The sequence below is a fragment of the Rousettus aegyptiacus genome, unplaced genomic scaffold (genome assembly GCF_014176215.1).
Source record: "Rousettus aegyptiacus isolate mRouAeg1 unplaced genomic scaffold, mRouAeg1.p scaffold_m13_p_5, whole genome shotgun sequence".
Lineage (NCBI taxonomy): Eukaryota > Metazoa > Chordata > Mammalia > Chiroptera > Pteropodidae > Rousettus > Rousettus aegyptiacus.
Genome location: NW_023416308.1, coordinates 109439654 through 109457607, shown reverse-complemented (window position 1 = coordinate 109457607; position 17954 = coordinate 109439654). Strand labels below are relative to the sequence as shown.

Here is a 17954-nt window from a genome sequence, read left to right as displayed (position 1 = left end):
ACACTTTCTTTTCAGTGTGTGTTGACCTCATATAACCTAGGTGACACTTTCGCCAAATAGATATAAAGAACAAAATGATGGCTGCCGGATGGGAGGGGGCTTGGGGGTTGGGTGAAAAAGGTCAAGAGATTAAGAAGTACAAATTGGTATTCGCAAGATAATCACAGGGATGTAAAGTATGACATGGGGAATGTAGTCAATGACATTGTCATAACTATGTATGGTGCCAGGTGGGTACTAATCAGAGGGAACACTTTGTAAATTATATAAATGTCTAACCGCTATGCCATATGCCTGAAATGAACATAAAATAATGTTGAATGTTGACTGTAATTGAAAAATAAAAATAATTTTAAAATAACAAAATTTTAAAATAGAATTTTTTTTTAAAGAATGGTGCTTAACTGCGTCCCTCAAAAATTCACATGTAGAATCCCTAATCCCCAGTGTGATGGTATTTGGAGATGGTGCCTCAGGAGGTCATTCGGGTCAAATGAGTTCATGGAGGTAGGATCCTCATGATGTGATCAGCAGCTTTATGAGAATGCTCCCTCTCCCTCCTCCTCTCCATCACCCTACCCCCTCCCCCATGTGAAGACACAGCTACAGGACAGCCTTTGCAAGCCAGGAAGACAGCCCTCGCCTGGGAACCAAATCAGCTAGCACCTTGACCTTGGACTTGTAGCTTCCAGAACTATGAGAAGTAAATTCCTGGTGTTTAAGCCACCCAGTCCATGGTGTTTTGTTATGGTGGCTACAAATGGGTAGGTACATCTGTGGATACTGATATTGAAAGAGCTCCTAAACATGTTTTAAAAAAATTTTTTTTTTTTAAAAAAAAAGCAAGTTGAAAAAACAGTATGCATAACAGTACTACCAACGTAAAAAAAAATAAAACCGGTTGGTCGAATCCCTGAATTCTCACCTGTGTCCAGGAATCCTTCATAACTCAGATATTGGCCCTTTCACATTTAGTAGAAAAAGGTCTCTGCTGCTAAAAGCATCATCAAGGGAAGAAAGAGAGCCAATTAGTTCTCTGTTCTGTGAGTCTGAAAAAGCCAATTAGTTCTCTGTTCTGTCAGTCCCTACTGTCCGTGGCCCACATCCAGGCTCTATGGCAAGATGGCAGGCTTCGGCAACTAATTATACTCTAAGGAGCTGAGGCAAGAGTTAGGAAAAGTTTGCAAAGGAACAAATTAGTGTCACCCCTTGGGGCTTCCTCAGAGCTGACAATTTCTTGCACCTCCTTGAGATCCCCAGGAGCTTCAGGTGAGTAATTAAAGGCACATTGGAGGCTGCGAGAACTTATCCCAACCACATGTGCGAGTCGCTGAGAAACCAGGGCTCACAGCTCCAGACTCCTCCAATAACTGTTCTGTGGACTAAAACCAAGACACAGCATCTCCCAGTACGCCCATTAGATCCATAAAATGAGACAATGATGAGCAGCTGAGTCGCCACGCCAATGCAGGAAAACAGAGGCCGTTTCTTTCCCATCAACTTCTTCCCCAGAGAGGTGGCTCTGGAAGGGAGGAGGATACCGCCATTTATGGAATCCCTACTACGTGCCAGGTACTGTGCTAAGCACATTATCCATCAGCCTGACTCACGTGGCACAGAACACCAGTGCTCGCCAGTATCTACAGCTCTCCTCTCCTTCCTGGGTATATGGTGAAATGCTATTCTCCTACTAATAAACAGCGGATGAAAGTGATATATGTCACTTCCAAACCTGACCCATAGGAGCCTCCCACACATTGTCTCCCATTTTCTCCTCCTCATCTGCCAGTTGGATGGGGTCACTCTGCATGACCTTGAGAGGTATGGATTAAAAGTGGTAGAACCTATACCAGCCAAGGTCCTTGAATGGTGCCAGCCACAATAAATGGTGATACAGCTGTTAAGCCATGGAGATCTAGGAGTTGTTTGTTACAGCAGCAGTTAGTTTACCCAACTCATACAACCTATTTCACCATCTGGAAAATACAGGTTAACCATATCTTTTATTTATCCAACTAATGGTCAAGGCCCCACCTGCCTTAATAGAGAAGCCCATTATCCGTTACCTCTCACATAATGCTGGACCCTCTGTCTCCATCCTAAGCTGTCCAAGAACTTCTGAGGAACACTCAGACCAAAGGACTCCTGCTTCCAAAGACCGTGCAGGAAGAGAGGAATTAGAAACCTGAGCAGGCCTTGTCTGTGGTGTGGTCGTAGCCACGTGATTGGCCCTGCATACTCGGATGAGCACAGGTCTAGCTCCCTGCTGTGCCACGGGTAGACTCCACACATGAGCCCAAAGGTCGCAGTTCTCTGTTCCCCTTCACATACTCAGCTATTGCTCCCCAAAATGCAGTGGTCCAGGCTGGCTGGGTCTAGAGGGGCCTCCGGCCCCCAGACACATGCTGCAACAAATCGAGCCTCCCACACGGCGCATCCCCCCCGCGTGCAGAACCTGCATCACCAATGCCAGTCCCTCTTTCCCCCATGGTGGGCTCACCCCTGGGGCTTTTCATATTCTTTTATGTTGATGGATCATGGTCGATGTCACCCTGAACCACCAAAACGGGTTTCATTAACTATAATTTCAGAGACCAAAAATTAGGGGGTTTCAGACTTTTCCTTCCCAGAAAGCCCCTCGCTCAATATAAAAATTGTTTATACCAAGGGGAGAGGCGCCTTTCGTTCTGCCTCAGGAATGGGTACTGACACTCACTACATCTGCATTACTAAGCAGGGCACTCAACCTCTCAAAACAAAGCCATCTACTCCAAAGAAACTTCCTGCCTCTGCCTCCATAAAGCAGCAGCTAGCAGTTAATCTTGAATTTTGCATACACTGTGTCATTTAAAAGTGGGAGGAAATGCTAATATTATTCTCATTTTACAGATGAAGAACTAGAGGGTCAAAAAGGTGAAACGGCTTTTCTAGGATTTCGTAGCTAGCAGGTGGTCAGCTAGAACACAAAACCAGGTCCATCTGACCACAAAACCTAAAGCAATCTCTGAGGCTCAGGGATCTGAGAGTGACTTAGCTGTAGTAGCCCGGGGCTGCTGTCATCTGAAGGCTTGACTGGGCTTAGAGAGCTGCTTCCAAGATCACTGGGCTATTGGCAGGAAGTTCAGTTCCTCACCATATGGGCCTCTCATGGGGCCTCTCCTGAGAGAAACAGACCAAGAGAGAATCCTTTACAATCTAATTTCAGAAGTAACACAGCATCACTTCCACTATGTTCTATTGGTCACAGAGACCAACCCTGGTACATGTGGGACAGGACTACAGGCGGTGTGAATACCAGGAATTGAATCGTTGAGGACCATCTTGTCGGCTGGAGACCACATAAAATTTTTTTTCCTTTGCCCTGTTGTTGATTTTTAGGCATCCCCTATCAACTTCCTGTTTCTTTTTCCAGTCCTAAGTTCCTCCATCGTCCTCTAACAAACAGCCTAACTAAGGATTGCTTCCTTGGCCCAGTCCTCTGGCGCCATCTGGTGGCCACCTACAAAACTGCTGCCGGCATCTGAAGCTGCTCAATTCTTAGGTATGAAGAAGGCCTTACCCTGTCCGCAGGAAAGTGACTTAAATATAACTGGTAAATCCTAGGGTCTTGTGTTTGTCCTTATAGGTCCCAGGGATCTTCCACAACCTGCCCCAAAAGGGGCTGTGAAATCTCAAAGGATGGGAGGGCTGTCAGAACTTTTGGGAGCCGGTTCTAAACTATTCTTGCTGCCTCCTCCTTGGGCTCCCCAAATGCCAACTAGCCCTTCATCCTGGAAGACCCACACTCAGCCAGGAGCAAGAAGGTGGTCCCTTGTGTCCTCCAGCTTTATAGCTCAGAATCTAACGTACAAAAGTAAAATATAATTTTTAACAAACTGCTAGCAACGGGAGGTACTTAAAAAACAGCCTTGGGTTCACACTCATTGCAAAGAACTTTGTAAAACTTAGCAAATATATTTTAAAATAGACTGTAGCTTATTTTTTTTTTTTTGAGTCAAGGGGAAAAAATGCTAAAGTTTTAAGTATTATTATAAGTACTATTCCATATTCATGGGAAGAAATTAGAAAATTTAGGAGAATAAAAATAGAAACAAAAGCCACTCTAATCGCACCATGATGTAATTCAGGAGTCATCTTACTTGTCTTTTATGCACTTACCTAATTTTTTAATGGGACTACTGTCTACTCATAGTTCTATAAATCGCTTTCCTCACTTTACATGTTACATGTTAGAAGAGGAAAGGAGATCATCTGATTTTTATTTCCCGTGATACCTCAGTTTCTAGGCCATACCTCGGTAATCATCATCAAACTAAGTGCTAGGAGCAGAAGACACCTGAATGCTAGGCCCTTGTGTACTTCAGCCTGTTTCTTTTCAAAGTACACAGCTAACAACAGGTCAGCAATAGGGTGAAGGTTTCTTGCATCCGCCTGCCTCCCCCAAACCAATAGTGTACGCAGAAGAGTTTGGGGACAACTTCGGCCTGAATCAACATATGAAGTCTAGGGGTGCATCCCCTCAGCCCGGGTGTTGATTCTGACCAGGAAGTCTGGAAACGTTAACTATAATAAATCTTTAGTTCAGGCCTCTGGGATAGAGGTGTAGAAAAATCCTGTTTTCTCTCGGGTTCTTTCATAAGTGCCCGTGTTAAGTAATTGACTCTTTTTTTTTTTTCTTTTTCACAGAATTTATTTTACACCTATTATATCAAACAGCATTTTAAACGCCGTCATATAAACTCCCTAATAAGATAAAGCAAGTAGTTGACTCTTTTAAGCAAAATCTTCTCCTGTTGAAAAAAATGACAAAGAACCAAAAAGGGGTCGAGAGGTATAAACTTCCAGTTATAAAATAAATAAGATACGGAACTTAACGTACAAAAGCGAGTGCTAGGGATGTAATGTGCGATGACAACTAGAGTTAGCGCTCCTGTACGATATTAGGAAAGTTGTTAGAGAGTAAACCCTGAGAGTTCTCATCACAAGGGGACGTTTTTTTTTTTCTTTTTATTGTATCTATATGAGATGATGGATGCTAACTAAAGCTACTGCGATAATCATTTCACAATCTACGTAAATCAAACCATCATGCTTACACAGTGATGTATGTCAATTATTTCTCCATAAAACTGAAAAAAAAAAATGGAAGAACCGAGTTTGGGGGTTGATTCCAATCCCAGCTCCACCAGTCACAAGCTGGGAAGCTAAGTATTTTAGTAATTGCCACAAAAATGCTACATACCACATGACCCCAAAGTCATAGCTTCTCATGGGATAAATTATCCTCATACATGTACAGGTCAGGTAAGGGGCAGCCCACCGAGGCAGGGCTGGGCCAGGTGTCTCTGCCCCAAGGTGGAGCCTGGCCGAGCTCGACTGGGGCAGCTCTGCATGACACATATTTATTCCGGGGCCCGGGCCCACGGAGTAGCAGCTGCCCGAGTTCTTTTCGCAGCAATGGTGGACGTATAAGAGGATGAACAAAAATAGGCAAAATCTCTTGTGGTCTAAATTCAGAACTAGCAGTGTCACCCCGCCCACACCCACGGGCCAATCCAAAGCTCGCGGACTTGTCTTGAGTCAAAGACAAGGGAGGAGCAGAGCATCTGCCGGCCACGACCATACATCTCAAATCCTCCCGTCTCTCCACCCTCGTTGCCACCACCCTCGGCAAGTTACCATCCTCTATTTACAAAACCATTGCTAAACCAGAGCCTCTAACAGGCTTCCCTGCTTCCAGACGTCCCTCCTACTGTCCATGCTCCATACGGTGACCAGCACAATCATGACACTCCCATGGGAAACCCTGGTGGCCTCCCACTGCTCGTAGGCTAACATCCCATCTCTTTACAACATTTACCAAGTCTGACCGAACAGGGCCCCTACGTACCTGCCCCCCTCAGAGTGTGCTTTTAGCTCCCCCACCAGCTATGCCTCTGAGATGGCAGTCGTCTAATTCAGGGGTCCCCAACCCTGGGGCTGTGGACCAGTATCATTCAGTGACCTGTTAGGAACCAGGCCACACAGCAGATGAGTAGCAGGCAAGCAAGTGAAGCTTCATCTGTATTGGCAGCTGCTCCCCAGCACTAGCATCACCGCCTCAGCTCCACCTCAGATCATCAGGCATTAGACTCTCATAGGAGCACCAGTCCCTGGTGCCCAAAAGGATGGGGCCACCGTTTTAACTGCTCTTCAACAACAACACACTAAATCCCACCCTTCGGCCCACTCCCTCCCTGTCTGCCTTCCCATTCTGACTGCAGTGTATCGGCAAATATGTATTGATTCCTTTTTAATCTCCTGTCTCTCTGACAGGCCCTGAAATTCCGCGGGGGCAGTGGTTATGCCTGTTTCCTTCACAAATGTACATCCCCGGGCCCTCTGCCAGCCCATAGATGCTCGATAAAAATTATGCTCGATAAAAATTTTGCTCGATAAATGAATTGCTACCATTTATTGGGTGTTTCAGGAAACACGCTAAGTGTCTCGGTCTATTACAGCATCAAAATTATAGCTCACCTATATGTGCAAAAACTTTAACTGCCATCTTTTCTCTTACTGAACTTACCTCTCTCTGCTGTGTGGCAAGGTGTCAGACATGGGGGTAGGCCCTCAAAATGTCCCAGGTGACAGCATGATGGCCGCGAAAAACCGGTGGAAAGATGCCCCGTGTGGGACTCTACACTTCCTCAGCTTTAACGAGATGTGCACACACGCCCACCCGTGCGCAGGCGGGAGGGTCTGTGCACAGTGGTCCCTTGAACAACGCGGGCGCCCACACCTGCGCAATGGAAAATCCGCAGTCAGCGGGTCCCATCCTCGGATTCAACCAACCACGGGTTGCACACAGCGCTTTCCATCTGCGGTCAGGAATCTGAAGTTGCGAATCTGCGGTTGGGAATGCAAAAATACTGTTTTCCATCCTTAGATGGTTGAATCACCCATGCAAAACCACAACTCCGAAGAGATGGCTGTATTTATTGGGGGGAAAAATCCGCGTATAAGTGGACCCGCCCAGTTTAGTCCGCGTTGTTCAACTGTGTTCAGCAAACCACAGACCCTGCGCACCCGACACTGGGGACGAACTTCGGGTCTCTGCCTCCGTGACCCCTCAGTCAGTCCGGGGACCGGGAGGACCACAGCTCAGGGGCCTCCGAACTTTCGGACAGGCACCGCTCTTTGTGCCACCGCGCATCCAGAAGCTTCCTTTTAAAGGCAAAATATTGTCTGTCTTCAGTGCGGGGAGTAATTATGTCTAGAATAATTAAATTGTGATGTGCTCCAGATCTGTGCTTTTTGCCTGCTCAGAAAACTGATTACAGCAACAGACCTCGTGCAGACCCGGGCATACTAAGGGATTCGATGCCTGGAAAACCGACCTTATGTCACCCCGTGTTTCACTGTAAACGACTCGGGAATGCGCTGGAATTGTTCCCAATTGTTTTGCACCTGGCGAGCAGAACCGCTGTAGTCAAGGCGTGGTCGGGAGACGTGAAGGGAACGCGAGGAAAAGAGCAGAGCCAAGGGAGGACGGGGGTGGCGAGGCGAGCTCCTCCAAAGCCCTGACACAGCGCCGCGGCCGTGACTGCTAAGAACCCCGTGGGGACCTAAAGGCCGGAGAAACACGTCTGCCACTGAAAGTGCTCCAGCGAGCCCTGTTCCGTGTGGGACGTTACAGCAGGACTTTACTCCCATTTACCAGCCGAGCGTCTAGCGGGGTCCTTCCTCACCTCCTATCACGGCCACCCAGGTGACCACCAGGCAGTTTCCATCCAAGGGAAATAGTGAAGGTCATAGTGTGTGTGTGTGTGTGTGTACACATATATGTATATACATACATACGTATCTGTGTATGTTTACACACATGTGTGTACATCTACACACACACGTGCGCACGCCTGGCAGTTTTCAAAGCGAGACGGTTGGAGTCACCCACACATAGAATCCTGGAGCTCTTACCTTTCAGGGTCAGCAGTCACCACGGCGCCTCACCTCACCCACTCCCGCATGCTCATATCCTAGTCACCAGGAAACCCTCACTGTCCTCCAGCAAAGCATGCGCTTCCTCACCCCGCGCCGTCCCCCCTTTATGCTGCTGCTGAAATTCTGCTTCCGACTCAGCTCAAATACCACCCCTCCTAATTCTTCTGGGATCCCTGTTACCTTCTCCTTTAAGCCTCTGGTACTTCGTGGGGTTCATTTTGCATTTGCACCACGCATGCCCCCCGCCCCTGCTAGAGGAGCTGCTTCTTAGCGGCAGGACTTCCACTGCATTCACCTTCGTCTCTCTGATGCGGCTGAGAGGTGTGCCCTGCTGCTGTCCAGACATCTCTCTCAGTTTCCCCCAAAGCAGGGGTTGTGCGGGAGAGTGTGTGGAGAGCACACAGAGAGCGTTCTTTGACAGGGCGAAACTGCACTGCCTGTCTTGGGAAGATGTCAAGTTGCTGCATCAGGGAGTGAAACGCTCTTTTTCTCTGTATTTTCACCATCTGGCCTACAAAAGATTTTATTTACATGTTGGTTGTCTGATTCCTCCCATCAGAACATGAGGGCAGAGATTTTTGTCCATTTTGTTTATCACTGAACCTTCAGCCACTGAAGATTAGTGGTTGGTGCATAGTGGGCACTCGATGTATCACTGTGGAATGGATTGATTGGTCTCAGGAGGAACAAGAGGGATCTTAAAATTACCTCAGTCTGCTTAGCACTGGCATTAAGCATTAAGGGAGGGAGATGAAATGAAAACGACCCAAATTGCCACAGTATCCCAGCAATTCTGAGATTCCCCTAAATCCATCAACCAAAAACTCTGCAAACCCTAGGGACTTGCCTGAGGTACGTATGCCACCGCCGAGCGGGTGTCTGTCCATCTGCAGACCCATGCCTTCGACCCTCCGAGAGCATACACAGCCACATCTTAGATACACACTCACTTCCTGCAAGTCTCCTCTTCACCCAGTCACCCTAGATGTGTGTTTTGGGATGAATTACGTCCCCGTAAAATTCATATGTGAAAGTCCTAACCCCCAGTACCTCAGAATGTGACTGTATTTGGAGATAGTGCCTTTCAAGAGGTAATTAAGGTATAATTACTTCATCGGGGTGGGCTCTCATCCAATATAACTGATGTCTTTCTCAGAAGAAGAGAAGAGGACGTAGACACACACATCAGGAAGGCCACGTGACTACACAGGGAGAAGACGACCATCCACATGCCAAAGAAAGACCTGGGAAGAAAACAACCCTGCTGACACCTTGATCTCAAACTTCTCGCCTCCAAAACTGTGAGAAAATAAATTTCTGTTGTCTAATCTCACAGTCTGTGGTCCTTATTATGGCTGCCCAAGCAAGCTAATACAATGTGAAAAATCCCAAAGGGAAACATGCTTTTGTTAAGGATATCTCAGTAAACCCTGTGGCAAATGAAACAGTGAAGGAATGGAAGAAAAAAAAAAAGAAGAAGAAAAGAAAAACAAACAAACGCATAATGTGTTGACATTTTTTATATTTGGTATTTGTAAGTCTTTTTAAAAAAAATTTCAGGCCATTTTTTTCTTAAAAAATAAACAAAAGCAACCAACAGCAATACTCTGTACAAGTATAACAAACATTAGAAATATGCATCATTCCAAAATAGTTACAAGAAAATTACAGTTTTAGAGTCTACATCAACACATCCTATCAACATGTGCCCCATGGGGAAAAAGGCTACAGTATGTTGGACACTCGACTACTCACTCTGTATAGTCTGAAAACTCAGAACCTGGACTTTTGAGGCAAATCAACATCACTCACCAAGTCTTTAGCTCAATAAGCACAATCAAGCATTTCAAAAGGAAACCAGGCTTTTTCATCCCAGATGAAAAGCAAACGTGAATGAGCTGCACAGCGGGCCGCCAACCCCCAGGAGCTTCTGACTTGATGAAGCCCAGATCCAGTGGGGCCGAAGCCTAGCTGGGGGTCACTCCATGGCCACCAGGAATGGACCCCAGATGTCGTTTCCTCCTGGCACAAGTCATCACTAGATTTAACTTTGGAGGCAAAATGGCCAAGCTCTGGGAAGAAGAGATCGATGGCCCAAATCCCCTAAACACTGACCACTGATCCTGCCCCGTCTGCTTCTCTGTACATTACTGTCGAATACTAAAATGGGGCGACCACACTGTCTCCACCATTCCACTGCATCCTCACGTTTCAGCTCCTTGTTCCTGGGAGGGTTTGGGGCAGGAACTCAAAAGCACCTTCCTCTTTCCTATGACCAACCCCGGCCCATATGTCCCTTGTATTTACACATTAATCTTCCCTTTTCGATCACTGTGCTTTAAATACCCTCAGTGCCCCACTGGCCCCACCCCCAACCATCTTCCCTGGGCATCTTTGGGATGCACAGAGCATCATGACCTTTGTGTGATCTGCCACTTGGAATCCAGACGACATCCGGGAGTGGCCCATTTCCCAAGCCCACATCAGACGGAAAAGAGAGGGGTTTCTGTTTTCTGAACTTTTATGTGATATGTTTATAATTATTGTTTTCGTTATTTTTAAAGACAATTTTAGATCCAAGTCCTTCCCTCCCACTTCATGGCAGCGATGACTGCTGTGCAGGGGACAGCATTTTCCTGGGATCGGACACCGAGACACCCATCACAATGGTTTCCTGACAAACTGGAGCGGGAAGGGGTGTGGCCCACAGAACAGCTACCTGGACAGGGACCTCAGAATAAAGTTCTGGAACTCTCCAAGGTCTGTCTGCTCTGAGGGGCAGACAAGTGTCAAGGGTTGGAGGCAATCCAGCCAACGCCAGCTGCGCTCGCACCCCGGGACGGCATGGCTTCCCTGATTCAGACTCACAGAGCCAAAGGCCCCTCCGAAGCTGAGTTGAAAGGGCCTGGCCTGGCCAACCATTCCTCCAAGGGCCAGATAGCGAGTGAACCACTCACTACCGCATGGAGCAAAGGCGTCAGTGAAAAGTGCAATTTCCATTCGGGAAGTACGGTCCTCCCAAAACATGATGCCACCACCTCCTCCCCTTTTAACCCTTTCAGTACCTCATGGGGGAAGGGGGACAAAGACACGCAGCACTGAACCTCTGAAACGAATCAGGGGCCGCCAGTATGTCATCATTCACCCTTCACTGCCCTAAAACACCCGCTCGCAGGGCCCGTCAGTCATGAAAGTGCTGGTGAGTTGAGGAGCATGGCAGGGTCAGGAGACAGGCTCCCCACAGGTCCACAGGGACCAGGGAACACGGAGAGAAGACGCCACTCCCATCTTCAACAGGACACATCCGTCCTGAGTTTACAGCAGGATTTACGACTGTAGCGAACAGCCACAGGCTTCCAAGGACTTCGTAAAACTCCTTCAGAAGACCTTGTATATACTTCATTGCCTGTTGGAGGATAAACTCAAAACGTCTTCACAATTTAACCTGAGCCACAATAAGAAATAAAAAGAAACAAATCCTTCCATGTTAATGCCTTGAGAAGTTTACAGATTATGTACCAATAAAATAAATCCACATAAATTCTGAAATTCTTGGTGGATATACACCTGAAGCAAAAAAAAAAAAGTTAATCTACATTTTTTTAAAAATCAAAGTAATTACAGCAGCAGTATAGTGAAAAGGCTTTAAAAATAATAATTACATCTTTGATACAAATTCAAACTTTGTACATCTCAATTCAAAGGAATGACTGTTTTTAAGAGTTTAGTGTATATATACATATATATACACATACACACACATATATATATGTATATATATATACACAGTAGATAGCAATATATGTCACTGCAGACAGACTAAAGCCAGTGGACTTTGAAGGAGGGATTAATTTGACACTGTTGTTTTTTTTTTTTTCACAAAGAAGTGTTCACAGATTGCCACGCTTTTAAACACACACACACACGTACACGGAAACACAAACACACAAAATGCCAACCTGAGTAAAACGTTACTAAAAACCTAGAGTATCATGAATCACTAAGTCACATATTGCACCTTTAAATAATCCTTCTTACCAAATACAAAGTGAGAAAAAGCATAAAACAGGGACAAGAAAAGGAGCGTGCATTACTGTAGGGGTTCCTTTGCTTTCCCCCCCAGAAATTCTCGAGGCGAGAGTTTTCACTCTCACTCAACCGGTGGGCTGAAAATGTGACCAACAGTTGTGTCTTTGGGGAAAACTGGGAGGGAAAAGGGAAGAGAGAATACAGCACAAAACAAGGCGGGGGGAGGGGAGGGCGGGGAGGGAAGTTGGGGCAGGGGGAAGCCTCCTCTCATCCAACGAGGACAGGAATGTTACTGAGAAGGCTGAACTTCTGATACTACACTACCATTTAAATATTCCACATATTCCAATTAAGAGATTCAATACAAAAATATAGATATCTACTGAGTTTTGCCTGTGGAAGCATAATTCAGAAAAGGCACATGTTCAAATAGAAAACCCAGGTAGGAGAGGTGCCATGTTCCCCTCCCGATGTGATAATCATCCACAGTTACATGCTTTCCATCAGCTAGATTCCAAGATACAGTAGGTAAAAATAGACCTCTGATACTTAAAATATACTCAACCCAACACAATCCTGGCTTTAGCATGTGGATCATATAAAATAGTCTTTGAACAAAAAAATGTTTTGAAAAAGAAAAAAAAAGCATAGCTCACTTTTCCTGGTTCTCCATAGTTCTCAAAGAAAAAAAAAAAAGTGAGCTCATCCCACTGGTCACCAGGAATGTGGTTGATTCGCTCGCCGTCCATCCACAGCCCCGGGCAGTGCTAGCTTTCTCATCTGTCATCGTGTTACACGTACAGCTTCATACCCTCAATGATTTCTAACAGAACAGAACAAGGAATTAAGACACTGGACATAGAGAAACACGTCAACATCGGGGCGTTTTCCTATGCTGTGGGTGTGATGGCCTCGTGAACTCTGGAAAGGTTTTCCTTTGGAATCAGGCGATGTAACCATTCGTTTTTCCAAACGCGGTCACTGGTGCGAGGTTTTCATAGATTGTCATTGCAGTCGTGTTCTGGTAGATGAGATCTACTTTTGAGTCCTTCTGGGATCTGATGATATCCAAAACGCACTGATTGAGGAAAACATACTGGTCCTATTAGAAAAGGAAGACGAGAGAGGAAATGAGCACAAGCACAGGTCCTGGAGGTTGTCTTCGGATTTCCACCCCTCAACGCTGAAGACACAGCAGGTGAAAACAGACCACTGACACTTAAATCTATTCGACCCAATGTGATCCTGGCTTTAGCATTTGAATGATATAAAATAGTCTTCTCTTTAAAAAAAAAAAAAACTCTGTTTCAAAAAAGAAAAAAATTAGAGCTCACTTTTCCTGGTTTTTCCCTAACTCTCAAGGAAAAGTGAACTCGAACCCACTGGCGACCAGGGATGTTGTTCATTTGTTCACCACCCCTGACGGCCCCAACTTCTCATCTGTCACATGTGATGTGCGCAGTTTCACACCCAAGAAGAAATATCAGAATACTGGGGAAGGGCAAAGAAAAGAATGTGGAGGTGACGATGCTCACGTATGTTTAAATGATCAAAGTCTTTCAATGTTTTCTTGGCTAGTGAGGATGTGCAGAATAAGGAGTAAATTGTGGTTCTTGACAGAGGGGGTGAGTTAAAGCAGGACTGATGGAGATAAGAGTTGGGAGAGGATCACACTTGCAGGCAAGCATATCGGAATCTGCAGGTAGCCATTAAAAAAAGGAAGAAGAGGTATACGCTAACACAGAAAAAGACCCATGATGCTATAAGAGAGAAAAAAAATCACAAGGCAGCATTATATACAAAACAGGATCCAGTTTTTTTTAAAATACTCCATGTGTGTATGTGTATATGTTTTTCTACAGCTGAGCACAAAGCCTACGAAGATATACCCAAACTACCTCCAGGGAGTGGGACTAGGGAAGAGAAAGAAAAACAAGACATATATACCGTATATAACCCTGTATTGTCAGATTTTTTAATATCGACAGGTTTATATTATTTTCAAAATATAAAAAAGGGACGTGAAAAGAATTTGTAGTCAGGTACCAGATTTCAGTATTTCCCAAAAGAAGATAAAAGATTGAGAACTACTACTCTATATAATCACAGCAGAAAGAAGAAAATGTCTCTTTTGACCAATCAAGGAGAGGAATTCCACTCCTTCCACCATGACCACACCACTCACTCCACAAGATGTGCCCAGGCCTCTAGAACATTCCCTGCTGGATTCAAAGACAGACCACATATTCATCACAAAGTTCTAAACTGATGCGAGGCAATAGTCTGATATAAAATTAATATTCTGCTCTCATCCTGGTCACCCTACAACTTTGAAAAAGGCTATTTCCCAATATATTTGTTGAGCACATGCCTCGAAAACAGTATTTATTTGGAACATTTCAAGAAAAGCCAAATCCAACAGCCTTGCACAAACGACACTGTAGACATCAAGCATTCATCTTCTCACTTGGTCAGCCACCTCCTGTAGCTATGTAACCGACATTCGCAAAGCTGGGTGTGGCTGCAGGGCCGTATGAATGCTTAAAGCATTATGCTAGTTCGTATCATTAAGACTGGATATGTCTGCTTTATTAGCTTAGTTTAAAGATGGCGAGAGCTTCTTAGAAACAAAGAGTGAAAATTTCAGTTTTATGAATTTAAAATCCGGAAGCCAAAGTTCGGGGAGACTCGCTAAGATTATCTGGTGAGTCACTGGCGGCCAGGTAAGGAGCCTGACACTATGTAGGTTTGTAGGGCCGATGTCGATATCAGCACCATGTGTCACTGTCAGGTAGTTCACCCTTATGTCAGTTTAGGGTCTTAAATCCAGTGTTATGTCATGATCAAGAGCCAGACAGACCTGGAAGGGTGAAACAGTTTAACACAGGTGAAACCTTTGGACGGGAAGGGCAGACTGTCAGACACAGATTTTGGCCTCACCTCTGTTTGCACCATTAAGGGCCTGTGCATTCGAAGGTCATACACAATCCCGTACACATCCACGGTGTTCTCATTCTCTATCTGATAGATCAGACGATCGATGGCAATGAAAGTGCCCGTCCTTCCAACCCCAGCACTGAAAGAAAAGGGAAATGAGCACATTGCCATGTTACCTCCACTGTGCCACTCTCAGATTGCCCCATTTGCGCATACATAGCTTGCTCTTCCCCACTATCAGCCTTGGGGGGCAATGCCCGTGATCATTAAACATTTGCTCATATCAAATCTCAGCAAGTAAGACTGAACCAGCTTGGGACCGGGGCCCCAGTCCTAGAGTTCCTTTGGAGTCAAGTATCACAAATAAAACACCTTGCTAGAGCTTGTTGAACCTGTCTCATTCAAGTTGCCATCGTAAGCTAGGATGGCAAGATTTCACAATTCATTCCCCATAGGACGACAAAGCCCCTCCTTTCTTCTGTCTTAAATTAACTCCTTTAGCTTTAAAGCTAATGTCCTTGTCCTAGACAAGGGGGTGGCAAACTTTTTCAGTAAAGGGCCAGACAGTAAATGTCTTTAGCTTTGCAGGACAAATGGTCTTTCTGTCACTGCAACAAGAAATTAACTATAGATAATATGTAAACAAATGGGCAATAACTGTGTTCCAATAAAACTGTATTTACAAAAATAGGCTGCCAAATATATTGTGGTGGGGGATTCATGGGTAGATACTTATCCCCAAACTCATTGAGTTGTATATATTAATTATGTACAGTTTCTGTATGTCAACAAATATTTTAAATAAATAAAATGAATATAACTATCTGTTTCAATGCTGTTAAATAAAAAAACCAACATGCTGAATGAAGAAAACAGGTTGCAGAATAATGTACATGTGATAAAATCTGGTAAAGCTATATAAAACTATAGAGGTATATACATATGGAATAAAATATAAAAGCATGCAAGGGAATGATGCAGATTGACTTTTAGGACCACGTTCACCTATATAAGAAGGAGCATTGGAAACTGGCAAGTAGAGACTTTGTATTTGTAACATATTATTAACAAAAAGGAATGTATATGGCCTCATGCTATGCCTTATTAAATTGTTAATCTCTATATTTTTGTACGGTTGAAATATTTTATAAGATAATATTATAAATGAGAAATAAATCAAAATACCTTATGGTTTACAAAGAAACATATAGGCAATTACCAGACCTGTCTCCCAAACCAATACAGTTTGCCAATCCCTGTCTCAGGGCTTAGGGAACATGTCCCTGGTCCCTTAGCCAAAGTTTCCTGAATTTGTGAGTGCCTGCTGCATTCAGGCTTATACCTTGCTTTTCAACAGTGTCCACATTTATAATTGCATTTGAGATCTGTCACACATGGAGCACCACCTGCCTACCTGCAATGCACCAGAACTGGCGATTCGGGGGGACTCTGCTTCATGTAGTCACGGACAAGATACCGGAAGTTGATGAGCAGGTCAGTGGTGTCGGGAACGCCGTGGTCAGGCCAGGACGTGAAGTGGAACTGTCGCAGGGGGTGACTCTCACTAGTCTGGTTCTAAAAGCCAAGAAAAGAGGTTAGATCCAAAGAGAAAGGCTGCCTAACAACACCAAAAAGGAGAGTAAAATCGAGGAGTATCTGAACACTGAACTGCACAGGACAGCTAAAAGACAGCTAAACAGAAGTGATTATGGGTAAAAATAAGAATTTTCCTTTGGTGCAACAGCTAGGAAGGTGTGGCATGGACTTCGATGTGCTCAGCAAATCTTCATAGCATGCCCAAGCAGGAGGGTTTATTACCCCCCTTGAAAAAGCGAATGTTTTAAGAAAGCGACTTCCCCAACACAGAGCCCAGATGTATAAGTCCCTCAACCTCTGGTTTTGAGTTCAGACCTCACCCCTTCACCACCAGTTTCCTGCCAATAGTGTGCCCATATTCCTACACTTTCCCCTCCTCGGAGTTTCCTCAACCCCATCCCAGAGCCCACCTGGGAATGTCAAACAGATTCGCACAGATACAACCAGGATAACCAGTGCCTTCGGGGCAAGAACTGCCTCATAATTCTAATGTTTTCCAGAGACCCTAATAAAGTGATAGGCAACTAGCAAGCATCAAGTAAATATTTAGAATTATGGGCCTCTGTGAAAGGATCCCCAAAAAACATCTATTTCAACATGAGACTGACAACAGAGAGTGGACCTTGTTTAAAAAGAGTTAGTTATTACACAGACTGGTTCCTATTATCGACCTTTCATTATAACAACTCCGCCCAGGATGGGCCATTCTTGTCCCTGATTCAACTGTACTCAGTATGGCCATTGCCGGGCACTGTCTTTCCCCATGTGTACCCACATCTGGACAGCAGGCATTTCCATCTTCTTGATGACAGATACTCTTCGAAGCTTATTTATTTTTTAAATGCACATACATTATAAAAGCAGTGCATTCATATTATCCAAAATGTGAAAACACAAAGAAAAAAGGCAGAGAGAGGAGAGAGAGTATTGTGAAGTCTCATCACATGCAAATGTAACGTTCATAAATTTAACAAAAAGTATCCATCCAAAGAAAGAAGCCAGCCATGAGAGATCAGAGAGGGCAAAGTCAGACTTTACAGTATTATCTCTGTGAGGGACAAAGAGGCCCAGGTTAGGGATGACAGTTAGAAGAAATGTTTAGTTGTTACGTTCCCACTTTTAAAATGGAAACTATAGGAGCATCCTTCTAGTGGCAAAAAGGGATGCTGCCTCATTCATGAATTGCCTAATTAAGCCAATTCGATCTTCAAATTTCAATAATTTTCAGTAATTATTGAAAGTATGCATTTTCAGTAATTAAAATAACTTTTTACTAGATGTCATGTGGTATCCTGGATTGGATCTTGGAACAAGAAAATGGTGAAAAAAATGTGAAATCCAAATAAAGTCCAAAGCTTAATCAAAAAAAAAAAAAAAAAAAAGAACAGTAACAGTAATTTTTTAAAATT

At 44.6% G+C, this 17954-nt stretch overlaps 1 protein-coding gene across 1 annotated transcript in view; it reads right to left on the bottom strand.

Moving 5' to 3' along the window:
* Nucleotides 1–9558: 9558 nt before the first annotated feature.
* The window catches only part of PTPRJ (protein tyrosine phosphatase receptor type J), a 140673-nt gene continuing 132277 nt past the window's right edge, over nucleotides 9559–17954 (bottom strand). The window contains exons 22-24 of the mRNA XM_016146595.2: nucleotides 16364–16524; nucleotides 14953–15088; nucleotides 9559–13114 (exon numbers count right to left, since the gene is read on the bottom strand). Coding sequence (XP_016002081.2) covers nucleotides 12956–13114; nucleotides 14953–15088; nucleotides 16364–16524 — 456 coding nt within the window. The 3' untranslated portion in view covers nucleotides 9559–12955. The remainder of the gene's footprint in view (nucleotides 13115–14952; nucleotides 15089–16363; nucleotides 16525–17954) is intronic.